Source organism: Pantherophis guttatus, chromosome 11, assembly GCF_059756535.1.
Source record: "Pantherophis guttatus breed Tessera chromosome 11, ASM5975653v1, whole genome shotgun sequence".
NCBI lineage: Eukaryota > Metazoa > Chordata > Lepidosauria > Squamata > Colubridae > Pantherophis > Pantherophis guttatus.
In genome coordinates, this window is record NC_142073.1 from 23139493 (window position 1) to 23156689 (window position 17197).

The following is a 17197-nucleotide window of genomic DNA, read 5'->3' on the forward strand; positions in this document are numbered from 1 at the left end:
GTCCCTCCAAGATCTATATGGCCCTCGCCCTGATAATCTTCCAGAAGGCCTTGGAAACCTGGTTATCTTCCCAGGCCTGGTATAGAATGTGGACAAACCCTGTAAGATTTTGGAAGGGTGTTTGTTTGTTTGTTTGTTTTTATGGACACAAATCTCTAGCTTTTTTATGGTAGCAAAGCTCCCAGAATTGATAGGATTTGGAGTTTATTTAAAAAAATGTGAACAGACAGTAGCTGTTACAGAAATTCAATCAATAGCTACTGAAGGATTAGGGGGACATAATAATTGTCTTCCAGGACTTGAGGGGCTGTCACAGAGAAGAGGGGGTTGACTTTTTCTCCAAAGCATTTGAGGGCAGGACAAGAAGCAATGGGTGGAAGTTCATTAGAGTGAGATCATCATCATCTTCTTCTTCTTCTTCTTCTTCTTCTTCTTCTTCTTCTTCTTCTTCTTGTTCTTCTTCTTCTTCTTCTTCTTCTTCTTCTTCTTCTTCTTCTTCTTCTTCTTCTTCTTCTTCTTCTTCTTCTTCTTCTTCTTCTCCTCCTCCTCCTCCTCCTCCTTCTCCTTCTTCTTCTTCTTCTTCTCCTTCTCCTCCTCCTCCTCCTTCTTCTCCTTCTCCTTCTCCTCCTCCTCCTTTTCCTTCTCCTCCTCCTCCTCCTCCTCCTTCTTCTCCTCCTCCTCCTCCTCCTCCTTCTCCTCCTTCTGCTTCTCCTCCTCCTCCTCCTCTTCCTCCTCTTCCTCCTCCTCCTCCTTCCCACAGGTACAGGTCCGCTTTTTGGATCATTGAACACCACTTTGTGCAGTCAGTTGCGTCTCCAGGGCACAGGCTCACAGCTTGCATGTCTACATTGATGGCGTCTTGCCATCTCTGTTTTGGACGCCTACAAGGTCGCCGGCCATTGACTTCTAGTTGGTAGGCAGTCTTGGCCACGGTGGAAGGTGCTGCTCTCTGGACATATCCATACTAGCAGAGCCGGCCTTCTCTCATCTTCTCTATAATTGGTGTCACACCAAAATGTTGTCAATTGGTGTCATTTGTGATGTGGTCAAGAAGGGAGGTGCCCCATATCCAATGGAGCATTAGCATTTTAATGGCATGGAGAGAGCTTTCGGTCCCTGTTGTTGCTGCCCAGCATTATTTATTTATTTATTTATTTATTTATTTGTTTATTTATTTATTGGTTCGATTTATATGCCGCCCTTCTCCGAAGACTCAGGGCGGCTTACAATGCGTTAAGCAATAGCCTTCATACTTTTGTATATACTTGCTTAGTAGGGCTTTTGGCCCCCCCAAGCAGTGTTCTTTTTTTATACAAAGTCAGCTTATTGCCCCCACAATCCGGGTCCTCATTTTACCTACCTCGGAAGGATGGAAGGCTGAGTCAACCTTGAGCCTGGTGAGATTTGAACTCGCAGTAATTGCAGGCAGCTGGTGTTACTTAACAGTGCTTTAGTCTGCTGCGCCACCAAGGCTCTTATTCGGTGCCATACAGTGCAACAGGGCAGATGGTTGTCTCGTAAATGTTAGATTTAAGACGGGTTGGCATTCGTCTGACACATAACATACTGGTGAGTTCTCGCCAACGTATCCAGGCTGCATTCACCCTCGCCATTGATGTCGCCATTGCCTTGGAGATGGGATCCCAGATACCGAAAAATGTCCACCTTCTTTAGGTTTTCTCCATTGATTTGAAGCATTCATCAGAGAGGGATCCATCCTCCCTGGGAATGAGGAATTTCCTGATTGTGAGAACAATTGATCAGTGGGACAGCTTGCCTTTCGGAGTTGAAAACCATTGGAGGGTTTCAAAAATAAAGGGGACAACAATTTGACCGGGCTAGTGTAAGATCTCCTGCCTTGGGCTGAGGGTTGGACTAGAAGATCTCCACAGTCCTTTCCAGCCTTCTATGTTCTATGAAGATTGTAGGCATGCTCTTCCAATATAGAATAGGCTCCCACCCCCTCCCCCAAATGTCCCCATTCTGAGGGTGGAGGAGGCTTTTGCTGGATCTCTTCCAACCAGGGACAAAATTCATTTTTTTTTTACTACCGGTTCTTTGGGCGTGGCTTGGTGGGCATAGTGTGGCGTGGTGGGCGTGGCTTAGAATAGAATAGAATAAAACTTTATTACGGTCATTGACCAGCAATAGACATACAATAAATTAAAAATAATACTGACATTAATAGTGAATAATAACATCTCTGTTAATGAAAATACATGATCTCAAACCTAATTTACATGCGTGTAGAGCCGATAAGTATGTGAGTAAATGTATTGTTATGGATATCTCAAAACAATTGGCACCAGTTGACATTATAATTCGGTAACCAATTTTTTTCTTATGGACATTGCAGCGACACAGAATTTTGCCACTGCACGCGTGGTAGCCTGATTTGAGTCTTGGAGGAGAAAGCCTACATAAAAGTCATCTGTCCTCCATGGCAATCTCTCTAGTAAGGGGAGAATGTATATTGACCTACATACTCTATATAACTCACAGTACAATAAAACATGTGAGATATCTTCGACTTCTCCCTTTCCACATATGCATACCCGTTCTGCTATTGGTGGGCGTGGCTTGGTGGGCATGGCAGGGGAAGGATACTGCAAAATCCCCATTCCCTCCCCACTCTGGGGCCAGCCAGAGGTTGATGGATTTCACCCCTGCTTCCAACCAATTGAAAAACATCTATTTGGGGGGCATGTACCAGGAGTGGGGGATGTCTGCCTTCTGCAGATATGGACAGGTGTACAAAATTGTGACACACATACACCCAAACGTTAACTTTTTGGGTGGACTCTCGGCTCTGCTCTATGGCTTGCAATCCCCTTTTCCCCCTGCATTTTTCTCTGTTTATATGAAGCTGGATGCAATTATTGTCTCGCTTGTTCTGTTCTGTTCTTAGATTTTCTTTTTAAACCCTCCACTTCTGAGAATCTTCTTCCTACAGTTTCTGGGCGTAGGTCCAAGTCGAGTGGAAAAATGGCATGAGGTCACTGCATATTCGGCGGCCGCTGTTGCCGCCGCCGCTACCATCTCATTTGCCAGGGTGTGTTGCCAAAACAGACAGAATGCTGCTTGCATTCATTTAATTGATCAGCTTTCAATTTTGGGGGAATCTTTCTCTGGTCCCTCAGGAGTTTTGGGAAGCTGAGTGAATGCAAAACAGACCATTAGATAGCGTGTGTTAATCAGGGTTGAGGAACTGGTAGCCATCTTGGCATTCCTGGACCACAAGTCCCAGCCAGGCTCAGCTGCCTGGGCCGCGAGGAGAGATGCTGAGAGTTGAGGTTTAACAACATCTGTGGGCCCTCACATTCCTTATCCCCAGTTTCCATTGACTGCCAGATGTTGGATGCACAATGCAATTCTCAAAATGATATTCTCTAAAACAGGGGTCTCCAGCCTTGGCCACTTTAAGACTTGTGGACTTCAACTCTCAGAGACTCTCCCCATCCTGCTTACAATCTTTTCGGACTGTTGCCTTCTGGCAGAAGATACAGAACAATTAAAACTCAGACCACACGTTTTTATCCCAGAGCTATAATTGCACTCAACAATGAACTGAAGGGCCACCATCAGTGAGCTGTTGGACAGCATTACTTGGTCTGTTGTGTGGATGTTTGGGTGGTTTAGGGGTGGGGAATTTGTGGTGGGTGGGAATGTGTTTGGAGATTGTTATGTGTGTTGGACCTGGTCTTTGGGTGTTGAGTGAATTTCGTTGTATGGGTATACTGTGTATATACGTACAATGACAATAAAGTTATTATTATTAACTCCCAGAATTCCTCAGCCAGCTTTGCTCAGCACAGGTCTTAAAAGTGACCAAGTTTGGAGATCTCTGCTCTAAAAGTCTCCAAAACTTTCCCATCCAGGAAAGTCCAAATGAAAACTCCCAATGTTGTGGCTTGCGGGATCATTCACGTTTTCTTCCTCTCTTATTTTCAGGTAGGCTTCTGCATTCTCCCGTTGCCATGATGACTGTGACCTGTTAAGGCAGACCGCTGGAAGGAAGCCTGGAGCACCAGGCCATCCTGAGACATCCAGAAAGTGTCTCCTTCCTTGAAGTTGCAACATCTCCTGTCTTCTAACTTCTGCTTTCCCATCCAGGGGAATTCTGGAAAGAAGGCGACGAGGCCTCTGACATGTGAGGAGTTCCCTGAGGGATTCCTTGGAGCAAACCACTGAGGACCTCATGGCAGTGTGGACACCTTCATCACCCGCCTGTTGACAGGAGATGTTTCCACCACCTGTAGCAAAATGAGCCACGGCGCCAATTCTCACCTGGCTGATTCTCCTCGGCTCTCCAAGAGGAGCCTACTCAGCATCCTTGGGAGCCCGCAGCCTGAAAGAATGAGCTTGTCGGACTCCATGTCTCCTACCCCGAAGAGTGGCACTCCTTCCCCTGGCCCTCCGCAGCTCCCCCTGTTGAATTCCACCTGCCACGACAGCGACTGGGAGAGCCGGGAAGAGTTGCGCTTGCGAGAACTTGAAGAAGCCCGGGCCCGAGCCGCCCAGATGGAGAAGACCATGCGTTGGTGGTCCGACTGCACCGCCAACTGGCGGGAGAAGTGGAGCAAGGTCCGTGCGGAGCGTAACAAGGCCCGGGAGGAGGTGCGCCAGCTGCGCCAGAAGCTGGAGACCTTGAGCAAGGAACTGACCGGTTTGAAGCGGGAGAAGCAGGAGGCCCTCAATGAGAACCAGCAGCTGGGCAAGGAAGTCGCCCGCCTGAAAGGAGAAGAGAAGGAAGAAGAGAAGGAGAAAGAGATGGACAACCGCATTGTCTCCGAGAAGGAGAGCGAGGCCTCCCCGGAACAGGAGCCGGTGCGAGACGTGGGCTCTGAGAAGGAGGTGAAAAATAAGGTGAGGGAAGGAAAAGCGAAGCCACAATCTTTTTTTTTCTGCAACATGGGCTCTGTTAAGGCATGGGTTCTGCAACACTGACCTCACCACCTAAAAGTCCGTTTTTTTCAGGAGGCAACTGGATTTTCTTGTTTTTTTCATCTCGCTTCTCATCCAAGAAGTTTCTTCATCTCTGACCAAATGGTGGGGAATGGAAGGATTTATACTCCTTGCAGACAGCTGGTCGTTTGCATCCTTTTAGAGCAGTGTTTCTCAACCTTGGTAGCTTGAAGATGGGTGGACTTCAACTCCCAGAATTCCCCAGCCAGCGCTGCTGGCTGGGGGATTCTGGGAGTTGAAGTCCACCCATCTTCAAGCTACCAAGGTTGAGAAACACTGTTTTAGAGGGTCATTGAAGGACTTGGAGGTTTATCTGTGTCCTCGGGGTCACCTGAGTGGTGCTTCTGGTTCCTGTAGTCTGCAGGTTTTCTTCTGGAAATCCGTTCCTACTCCCACCCCATTCCAAGGGCGTCCATCCCAAATTGTATAGCTAAAAGACTGTGGAGATTCTCAGTCATGCAGGTCACGGTTGTCCCATGAGAATCTCTACAGACTTTTAGCTATACAATTTGGGATGAAGACCCTTGGAATGGTGTGGGAGTAGGAATGGATTTCCAAAGAAAAAAATTGCAGACTACAGGAACCATTTGCACTACTCGGGTGACCCTGAGGACACAGAAAAAACCTCCAAGTGGCCTCAACGACCCTCTGAAAGGATGCAAAGGACCAGCTGTCTGCAAGGACTATAAATCCTTCCATTCCCCATTATCCTGTCAGAGCTGAGGAAGCTTCTTGGATGAGAAGCAAAACGTCTTCAAAAGAAAAAACAAGAAAGTCCAGTTGCCTCCTGAAAAAGCACCTTTGGGACAACCATGACTTGGATGGCTGAGAATCTCTACCGACTGACCTCATCTGATATCAGCCATGAACAACCAGACCCCACATGGGTGGAGTTCGAACTAGCTGCTCCATGGTTCTCTGCCTGGTAGTCCTCGACTTACGACTACAATCCAGCCCAAAATTTAGGTTGCTAAGTGAGAAATTTGTTAAGTGAGTTTTGCCCCGTTTTACGACTTTTCTTGTCACATTCGTTAAGCGAATCACTGTAGTTGTTAAATTAGCAACACGGTTGTTAAGTGAATCTGGCTTCCCCATTGACTTTGCTTGTCAGAAGGTCGCAGAAGAGATGATCAAATCACACCGCGACACTGCAACCGTCATAAATGTGAGTCGCTTGTCAAGCGTCCGAATATAAATCACGTGACCGTGGGGATGCTGCTGCAGTGGTCATAAGTGTGAAAAACGGTCATAATTCGCTTTTTTCAGTGCCGTTGTAATTTCAAACGGTCACTAAACGAACTTTCGTAAGTGGAGGACTGCCTTTATGGGAATCTCCCCAGACTGTCAGCTTTCACCTGGAAATAACCATGTAAGGCTCTGAAGCATTCAGGTGAGTTCAGACCTTGCCCTCGTGTGTTTAGGTAGCCAATCAGGGCTGATTCCTTGCTTGGGCCCTCCTCCCAATTGGAAGGGGGTGGGGGTGGCTCTCCCATATGTGATCAGTGACTCTCTTGGCTTCATTGATATCATTTTGGTTTGCTTTGGCTGAGCCGTAAGAGGGAGGGGAAGCCCTGGGCTGTAGGCTGCCTTCCCTTCACCCACCCACCCCCAAAAAATCATTTCATTGGTTTATCACAATAAACGGGGGGTCAAATTTTTCATAGCTCAACTACCGTATTTTTCGGAGTATAAGACGCACCTTTTTCCCCCCTAAAAGGGGGTGAAAATTTAGGTGCGTCTTATACACCGAATGTAGCCCCGCCCACCCACTGGCCCCCACTCTTTGGCCTCTGCCTCACAGCAGTTACCTCCTTGCAAGCAAACAGCAAGAAAAAAACAGCTCCTTTCAGCTTCAGCACAGCCTAATTAGCACAAGTTGATTGGATCGGCCTCCCGACTCTCAGCTGTTTTGCTCTCAGCTGTTTTGCCAGGGCCTCTGCTGCTTGCTGCAAAGAGGTAAATTGCTGGGAGCAGATTTTTTTTTCCCCCTTGTGCTAATCAAGCTATGCTGAAAAGGAAAATGAAAGTAAAGCAGGCTGTTTGCTGCAAGGAGGCAGAATTGCTCAGAGGCAGAGGGAGATTTCTTTTTCTTCTTTTCCTCACCAAAAAAGGTAGGTGCGTCTTATACTCCGAAAAATACGGTAATTATTTATTTAACAAATTTACTGGCATATACCCAGTGGTGAAATCTGAACCGGTTTGCTACCAGTTCACTGGCCGGGCATGTGCAGTGCACGCCAAAAGGAGGCTTGGGAAGGTAAGTAGAACAGCGGGGGGGGGGGGATCATCTGTGCCGCGCGATTTAGCTTCGCTAGAAAGCAGGATTTCCTGCTTTCCTGCACAGCTGATCGTCAGAAATACCAGTTCGGAGGAACCGTTAGCATTTCACCCCTGCATATACCGCTCGCCTTTTGCAAAGCATAAATTGTGGGCTCAACAACATTGGAGGTTTTTTTTTAAAGAAGAGACTGGACAGCCATTTGTCCAGAGTGCTATAGGGCCTCCTTCTTGGTTGGACTAGAAGACCTCCAAGTTCCCTTCCAACTCTGTTATTCTATTCTGATCACTTTTCAAGGCAACATTTTTTTTTTTTTATCATCTTGGCAGGGAGACTTTGCCAATTGGATTATATTTATGACGGTCGCAGTGTCCCAGAGACATATCAACCTTTTTTGCGACTTTCTGACAAGCCATTTCAAGGGGGGAGGCCAGATTCATTTAACAACCGTGTGACCAAGTTAACACCTGCTGCAAGAAAGGTCGTAAAAGTGGAGTAAGACTCATTTAACAACTGTCTCGCTTAGCAGCAGAAAATTTGGGCTCAATTGTGGTTGTAAGTTGAGGACTACCCGTATTTGAACAACTACAAATATACTCTGAGAATAGCAATAGCAATATTGCTTCACAGTGCCTTATGGTCCTCTCTAAGCAGTTTACAGAGTCAGCCTATCGCCCCCAACAATCTGGGTCCTCATTTTACTGACCTCGGAAGAAGAAGGATGGAAGGCTGAGTCAACCTTGAGCCTGGTGGGATTTGAACTCCTGGCTGTGGGCAGAGTTAGCCTGCAATACTGCACTCTAACAACAAGGAAGGGAGGGAGGGAGGGAGGGAGGGAGGGAAGGAAGGAAAGGGAAGGAAGGAAGGGAGGGAGGGAGGGAGGGAGGGAAGGAAGGAAGGAGGGAGGGAGGGAGGGAGGGAGGGAGGGAAGGAAGGAAAGAAAGGGAAGGAAGGAAGGAAGGAAGGAAGGAAGGAAGGAAGGAAGGAAAATAGCAGTAGCACTTAGACTGGAAGGCTGAGTCAAAAGTGGAGCAAGACTCATTTAACAACTGTCTCACTTAGCAGCAGAAAATTTGGACTCAATTGTGGTCATAAGTCGAGGACTGCCTATAGCTAGGAAGCAGCTAAAACATGCTGATAGCCGCAGTCCCTGAGCAAGGCCAACTCATGGTTCTCCCAGGGCTGAGAATCCAACATGTGAATCTGACAGGGTTCGTTCTAAACTGAGATAGAGAAATGACAGATGCAGTGCATGGCTGGTGCATATGTCAGAATTTATGCTTGCCCTCCGGTGATTCTGAGCGCCCTTTCATCCCAAACCATTGTCATCACTGTTCACCTATGATGTCTTGCCAGAATGTGGCTGGTTTGGTTTTGGCTGGGTGCCATGCCTCAATTTGGAATGATGGTTTGCATGGATTATCATGCGATGTTATTACTCAAATCCAGCCAAGCATTGGCTTATTCAGCAGAACATGACCAAAATGCAACGGTTTATAGTACTGCAGTGCAGGATATGAATCAAGCCATTATTTCTGTAGGAAATTTTACTACCGATTCTGCTGGTGTGGTTTGGTGGGCGTGGCACGGCATGGCATGGTTTGGTGGGCGTGGCTTGGCTTGGTGGGCGTGACAGGGGAAGGATACTGCAAAATCCCCATTTCCTCCCGATCAGCTGGGACCTGGGAGGCAAAGAATAGATGGGGGCGGGGCCAGTCAGAATTTTTACTACCGGTTCTCTGAACTACTCAGAATTTCTGCTACCGGTTCGCCAGAACTGGTCAGAACCTGCTGGAATCCACTTCTGGAGCAACCCCAGAAAAACAATCCCCCCCTTTTTTTTAAATGTAGAACAGGCCGGTGTCCAACCCTGGCAACTTTAAGACTTGTGGACTTCAACTCTCAGTTGGTCCCCTTAACACCAAGCTCAGTAATACTCAGATTCCTCTTTATCTTTAAGTTGCATCATTAACCTGTCCAATTCGGCACATTCTAATGTTTTCTTTCTTTCTTTAATAGTTCAGCTACTATTCCTGTTTGATTTGATTTCCTGGGATAAAAGCAGCCAAAGTGAAGGTTCTTTTTGATTGTGCAAAACGTCTTAGGGAGTTCTGAAAACTTTGCATTTTCACAAAATTGAAATGGTTTTACACACTCTCCTCTCTCTTTCTCTCTTTCTCTCTCCCTTTCTCCTTCTCTTCCTCTCTCTCTCTCTCTCTCATCTGAGATGTTACATTTCTGTGACCCTCAGAATCCAGCCAAGTCTTTTGTCCTGCTTCTGGATCTTCTTGGTGCTGGGTTTTTTTTTCCATTCCCTAAAAAGAAAATACCTGAAAGAACAACAAGGTTTATTACAATGCAGCAGACCCATTCGGCTGAGATTGTCTCTGGGATGGGCAACGTGCCAGCTATGAAACATTTTTTTCTGGGTGAAACAGAATTGTTGGCAGCTGGTGAATATCAAAAGAAAATTGCCCAAAGGCAGAGGCTGATGTGAACGGATTGCTAAGAGGAGCGCGTTTGCATTTACAGAATATAGATAATGAAGAATTCATTGTCCTCGAAGTAGTTACAGTTTGAAAAATTCCTCCCGGTTCCCATGCTTAAGGAATGATGCAATGGTTTTGCAGGGATTTGACTCACTGGGTTCAAGTTAAATGGGCAGAGAGATGCCATGGCAATCTGGAAGATTATTCTGGATCACTGACCTGATCCTGTTGATCCTCCATACAATAAGATGGAACATTGGCAATGAACTTGGCATCTCCTGAGCACTCCTGCCCGCATCTCTCGTGTGGGTATCCCTCTAGTTTTCTCTTCTACAAATATCATCATCTGCCATGATATGTGGATGACAATCCTGGCCTCCATCTGCTCTATCAACCCAAAGATGGAAGTTTTGAGATTTAATCCAGGCTGAGCTGGCATTTCAGGTTGTTAAGCGAGCTGCGCTGGCTGCCCCTTTGCTTCCAGGTCCAATTCAAAATGTTGCTCATCACCTTTAAAGCTCTTACAGCAGGAGTCTGAGTCAATTAAATATGGGCCAGCAGTGTGCAGCGGCAGCCAAAAAAGCCAACGCAATCCTAAATTGCATTAACAGAGGGATACAATCAAGATCAAGGGAGGTACTAATACCACTCTATAAAGCCTTAGTAAGACCACACCTACAGTACTGCATCCAGTTTTGGTCTCCACACTATAAAAAAGATGCGGAGACTCTAGAAAGAGTGCAGAGAAGAGCAACCAAGATGATTAGGGGACTGGAGGCTAAAACATACGATGAACGGTTGCAGGAACTGGGCCTGGCTAGTCTAGTGAAGAGAAGGACCAGGGGAGACAGGATAGCATCTTCCAATATTTGAGGGGCTGCCACAGAGAGGAAGGGGGTCAAGCTATTCTCCAAAGCACCCGAAGGTCAGACAAGGAACAATGGATGGAAACTGATCAAGGAAAGATTCAACCTGGAAATAAGGAGGAATTTTCTGACAGTGAGAGCAATCAACCTGGCCTGGTGGCTCAGCAGACTAATAGCATTGTGATTAACACCAGCTGTCTGCAATTACTGTAAGTTCGAATCTCACCAGGCTCAAGGTTGACTCAGCCTTCCATCCTTTCTAAGGTAGGTAAATTGAGGACCCAGTTTGTGGGGGCAATAAGCTGACTTTGTATAAAATATACAAAAGAATGAAGGCTATTGTTTAACGCACTGTAAGCCGCCCTGAGTCTCCGGAGAAGGGCAGCATATAAATCAAATTTAAAAAAAAATTTAAAAAAATCAACCAATGGAACAGAAGTTGCCTTGGAGATAGTTGGAGCTCCATCACTGGAAGCTTTCAAGAAGAGCCTCGACTGCCATCTGTCAGAAATGGTGTAGGGCAGTGATGGCTAACCTTTTTGCCATCGCGTGCCAGGAGGAGGGGTGGGGGAGGTTCACATGTGCACATGCCCACACCCATAATTCTCTGCGCTCTGCGCATGCGCGCGCAACCCCCCACTCCTGGCACGCGATGGCCCGGTAGGCCCATTTTTCTTTCTCCAGAAAGAAAGACTTCTTTCAGAAAGAAAGAAAGACTTCTCTAGGAGTCTCTGGAGGCTGGGGACAGCAAAAAAGTCACTTCCTGTCCAACTGGGAATTGGGAAATGGGCCATTTCAGGTCTCCGGAGGGCTCTGAGGGGGTGGGGAAGACTGTTTTCGCCCTCCCCAGATGCATAGAGAGGATCTGGAGCCAGGTGAGAAAGAAAAACGGGCCTTCCCCGCCCCCCAGGCCCTCCGGAGGTAGGAAACAGCCTGTTTCCCTACTTTTGGTGGGCCCAGAAGGCCCGAAAATCAGCTGGCCAGCGCAAGCATGCGCACCAGAGCTGAGCTAGCATGCCCACTGATATAGCTACGCATGCCACCTGTGGCACGCGTACCATAGGTTCGCCATCACGGGTGTAGGGTCTCCTGCTTGGGGGGTGGAGTTTGGACTAGATGAGCTACAAAAACCCTTCCAACTTTGTTAATCTGTTAAACATCAGTAAAATTCGGCAGAACGGCAACAGTTCTGAGTATGTAAGAATAAAATATAGCTGTGAATCTCCAAACTGAGCAACTAAGACTTGTGGACTTCAACTCCCAGAATTTCCCAGTCAAATGAGGAATTCTGGGAGTTGCAGTCCACAAGTCTTGCTGGCTGGGGAATTGTGGGAGTTGAAGTTCACACATCTTAAAGTTGCCCAGGTTGAGAAACACTGGGTTAGGGTCTTCTGAACATGAAAGAGGCTTAGTGTGTGATGCTTAAGCTCGATGCTTAAATGTTTAAAAACAAGTTTTAAAACAACCCCTCTAAAATTTACTATTTTGCCGCAAAAATTGTTTTTAGCATGATCTTGTAGCGCTCTTAGTATAAATGGCAGGTTCAATTTCCCAGTTCTACCTTAATGCATCCAAAGGATGTTGGCTTGTAGAACATTCCTATTTAGTTGAATTAATGTAGGGTTCATTCCCTTTGTCCGGTGCCAAATAGCAATAGCAATAGCACTTAGACTTGTATACCGCTTCACAGTGCTTTCCAGCCCTCTCTAAGCGGTTTACAGAGTCAGCATATTGCTTCCAAACAATCTAGATCCTCGTTTTACCCACATCGGAAGGATAGAAAACTGAGCCAACCTGGAGTCTGGTGAGATTCGAACTGCCAAATTGCAGGCAGCTGGCAGTCAGCAGAAATAGCCTGCAGTACTGCATTCTAACCACTGCGCCACCACGGCTCTTATGCCTTGAGGGCCTTTATTTCTTCCCTGACTTTGGCCATTTGTGATTCTCAGTCCTTGCAGGAATTTGAGCTGATGGAGAACTTCCTGAAGAACAAGCAGGAAGAAGGTGAATGCTGGGACCAACGGAGCTCAGTTAGCATCCGTTCATCTTTCACTCGTCACGAGAGGAATCGTCTGCTTTGGGAAGACGTTTCGGTCATTGAGGAGGATGCCACCAAGATCACCGCCCTGAAGCTACGGCTGGACGAGTCTCAGAAAGTGCTCCTCAAAGAAAGGGAGTGAGTGCCACTTTTTGACAGCTCCTCTTCCTCCACCAGAGGGTTCCTTCGGGAGTTGTGGTGGAATGTAGTCTGGATTCCCAGGAGGGAGGGGCTCTTTCCCAGAGGGCAAAGGGCTTGCAGAACCTGAAATATCTGGCAGGCGGGAAGACGAAAAAGGAGGCCCCCTTCTTAATAGTTCACAGAGTATATGTAAGAGTTATGCAGATAGTTGCTTGTCTGGCATGATTGATGTCAGGCCGAAGAACCAAGAATGACACCTGGAGTTACTTCTGAGTAGTTTCCTTTATTATTGTTTACTTACAGACAGAATCTTGCCAGACTAAAACAGCTATTTGAATAACTTTAAATATACATAGTCCATTCATTTAGTGATTGTTCAAAGATACAACAGCACTGAAAAAAGTAACGTTTCACCGGTTTTCACACTTATGACCATTGTAGCATCCCCGTGTTCACGTAATCAAAATTTGGATGCTTGGCAACTGGTTCATATTTATGACAATTGCAAAGTCCTGGAGTCACGTGATCCCTTTTTGTGACCTGACAAGCAAAGTCAGTGGGGAAGCCAGAGTCACTAAAGAACTGTGTTACTAAGTTAACAACTGCAGTGACGCAATTAAGAATCGTGGCAGGAAAGGACGTAAAATGGGACAAAACCTACTTAACAACTGTCTCCCTTAGCAACAGAAATGTTGGGCTCAATTGTGGTTGTAAGCCGAAGACTACTTGTATTTGAACAACTACAAATATACTCTGAGAATAGCAATAGCACTTAGACTTAACATACCACTTCATGGTGCTTTACAGCCCTCTCTAAGCCGTTTAGAGAGTCAGCCTCTTGCCCCTAACAATCTGGGTCCTCAGTTTACCCACCTTGGAAGGATGGAAGGCTGAGTCAACCTTGAGCTGGTCAGGATTGAACTCTAGGTTGGGGGCAGAGTTTGCCAGCAATACTGCATTCTAATCACTGTGCATCATGGATGGATGGATGGATGGATGGATGGATGGATGGATGGATGGATGGGTGGGTGGGTGGGTGGGTGGGTGGGTGGGTGAGTGGATGGATAGATGGATTGGTGGGTGGATGGGTGGGTGGGTGGGTGGGTGGATGGATGGGCAATAGACTTATATACTACTTCACAGTGCTTTACAGCCCTCTCTAAGCAGTATACAGAGTCAGCCTATTGCCCCCAACAATCTGGGTCCTCATTTTACCCACCTTGGAAGGATGGAAGACTGAGTCAACCTTGAACCTGGTGAGATTCCAACTGCCAAGTAGCTGGCAGCCGGCAGTCAGCAGAAGTAGCCTGCAGTACTGCACTCTAACCACTGCACCACCGTGGCTCATAATAGCTTGGGAGGACCCCTTTTAATCCTCTTCTTCTTGCCTAACGAACTTTCCAAGCTCCTTTCCCTATGCCCTCTGGAAAACAACCCCTCCCTCCTCGGAATCCAGACTACCTTCCACCACAGGAGCAAAGATGTGGAGCTTCTGCAGAGAGAGCTCTGTTGTCTTCAGTGCAATTTGTCAGCCTTGCTGTTGTCTTTCCTCATTCAGGGACAAGCTGTCCCTCAGCAAGAACATTGAGAAGCTGGAAGGTGAACTGAGCCAGTGGAAGATCAAGTATGAGGAGCTGAACAAGAATAAGCAGGAGGTGCTAAAGCAGGTGAGCTTCCCTTCGTCTTTTGAACCAAATGTCATTGGGCAAAGCCAGACGTTCTTGCATTGGCCCACGCCGCAAAGTTGGGGTGCCAAATCAGTTTTGATCTGACCCAGTGTTCCTCAACCTTGGCCACTTGACAGTGTGTGGACTTCAACTCCCAGAATCCCCCAGTAAGCTTGCTGGCTTGGGAATTTTGGGAGTTGAAATTCACACATCTTTGAGTGGACACAGTTGAGAAACACTTGTCTAAAGCTTTCTCCAGTCTGGATGTCGGTCTGGAGATGTTAGACAGATGATGCACTTTCTGTGCCTCCAAAGATTTTACACCTCAACATTTCCCTATTCTGCTTTCTCTGATTTGAATCCAAACCCCCAAATTACTCCCTTTGAAACGTTTGGGGATTAGGATTCAAATTTCAACAGATATCTTACAGTCTGGTCGCTGATGGGTCGGTGACGGTTACCGAGGTCTTCAAACTTCACGAATCAAGGCAGAGATGGGATATAAATGACAGAGGTTCACGAATCTTGTCATGAAGTACAACAAAATCACCATTTTTCAAACTGGTTATGTTCAGAGCGATATATCAATGCAGGTGGACAGAGTCAACCTCATAATGTATCTATGAAACCTCTTCTCTGGGGAAACATGTACACAACACAACTGCACATTAGTCTTCTCCAGTGGTGAAATCCAAATTTTTTTACTACCGGTTCTGTGGGTGTGGCTTGGTGGGCGTGGCAGGGGAAGGATACTGCAAAATCTCCATTCCCAACCCCACTCTGGGGCCAGCCAGAGGTGGTATTTGCCAGTTCTCCAAATTTCCGCTACCGATTCTCCAGCACCTGTCAGAACCTCCTGGATTTCACCCCTGGTCTTCTCTGCTTGCTCAAACCAGGCAAAGATATACACATGTCCATTTAATGTATCTTGATTGTTTCTCCTCCTCTTCACTTCTCCTTTTCCTTCTCTTTCCCTTCTCTTTCTCTGCCACTCCTCCCTCTCCACCATCCTTCTTCATCTCCTCCCTAGTGTTACTAGAGAAGAGCAACCAGGATGATGAGGGGACTAGAGGCTAAAACATATGACGAACGGTTGCAGGAACTGGGCATGGCTAGTCTAGTGAAGAGAAGGACCAGGGGAGACACGATAGCAGTCTTCCAATATTTGAGGGGCTGCCACAGAGAGGAGGAAGGGGGTCAAGCTATTTTCCGAAGCCCCCGAAGGCCAGACAAGGAATAATGGATGGAAACCGAACAAGGAGAGATTCAATCTGGAAATAAGGAGAAATTTTCTGACAGCGAGAGCAATCAACCAATGGAACAGAAGTTGCCTTCAGAAGTTGTGGGAGCTTCATCACTGGAATCTTTCAAGAAGAGACAGGACTGCCCTCTGTCAGAAATGGTGTAGGGTCTCCTGCTTGGGTGGGGGGTTGGACTAGATGACCTATAAGGTCCCTTCCAACTCTTTTGATCTGTTAATATTTTGGAAGTCAGTGGGCACAATCTAGTGAGGCCATGGTGGCTGCAGACACCAACATTGAATGTCCTCTCTTCCTAATGCCCCAATCTGATCCACCAAGACTGATTGTTACACAAATGGAATTTCCAATTCTTTTTTATTTTTCTCTCTAGCTGAACATCCTCAAGGAGATTCACCAGGATGAGCTGGGACGCATCTCTGAGGACCTAGAAGACGAACTGGGGGCTCGCTCAAGTATGGACAAGAAACTGGTGGAGTTACGGTCAGAGGTGAGGCTGAAGGGAAGAGTGAATTCGCTATTTGCTCCTGGGCACTCTCTGAATGCACTTTTGTCCTATAAGGTCCCAGAAGTTTCCCGAGCTACTGAGATGCCAAAGAGAGTGAGACTCGAGACGAGGTTTGCAAAAAAATATCAGCTTTTTATTTGGACAAAGTAAAAAGTCTGGGTGACAAAACTATGTCCAAAACATACAGACGAAATGGATGTAAGGAAATAGCCACACTCTGCGAGAGTGGCTCAGAGTATGATATACATTTTAGGCCGATAGAAATAAAGTTCATCCAGTCAGAGACAAAGGTTCCTCACCAATGTGATTTTTAAAGCGTTCTTTGTTCAGGCCCCCGTCTCTGTCCATGCTTTGCTTTCTTACATAGTATCCCTTGTCCTTGCGTGTTTGTGCGCCTAGGCAGCCCCCCCATATCTATGGAGCAGGATGTTCCTGGGAACTGTCTCCAAGGATGTGCCTGTTGTAACCGAGGCCCAAGTAGGGATTACCAAACACAATTCAGTCCTCAACAAACTTATTTTATTAAAACAGCTGAGAATTAATTCATTCTCAGCTTAGTCCAAAACAAAATTCTTCATAAGCAGTCCCTCGGCCTTATCACCAAACCTTTGATGTCTTTGGCAACCTGCCAAAGGCTTTTCTTGGCAAAAACCCCACAAAGTTCAAGAGACACTGACAAGAAGCACTGGAATCAACGTTGCTTCTCTACAAAGAACCCAACGGCTCGTTGCTGCTCTTGTAAGCCTTATGGGAGGGGCCAATCATCTTCTGGCCTTACTCCTGAGTTGTCCTTTTTGCTTCAGCTGCTCTTGCCTTCTGGCAGCTCTTCGCATGCGTGCACTAGAAACTCCTCCTGTTCCTCTGCCTCTCTGCTGTCCGACTCTGGAGGCTCCGGAGTCCGCACATCACTCCCAGATGGCCCTGGCCCCATCTCTGCCTCCGACGCAGAGCCCTTGTCCGGGCCTTCCCCAGCCTCCAGGACTGGC

General features: G+C 46.9%; 1 protein-coding gene across 8 annotated transcripts in view; it reads left to right on the top strand.

The window, feature by feature from the left end:
* Positions 1-17197, top strand: part of CCDC102A (coiled-coil domain containing 102A) — a 119690-nt gene that overhangs the window by 19156 nt on the left and 83337 nt on the right. For all 8 annotated transcript variants that reach the window (XM_087877010.1, XM_034425516.3, XM_034425519.3 and 5 more), the window contains exons 2-5: positions 3952-4866; positions 12548-12774; positions 14336-14444; positions 16077-16193. In XM_087877010.1, the coding sequence (XP_087733136.1) occupies positions 4264-4866; positions 12548-12774; positions 14336-14444; positions 16077-16193 (1056 nt within the window). In that variant the 5' untranslated portion in view covers positions 3952-4263. The remainder of the gene's footprint in view (positions 1-3951; positions 4867-12547; positions 12775-14335; positions 14445-16076; positions 16194-17197) is intronic.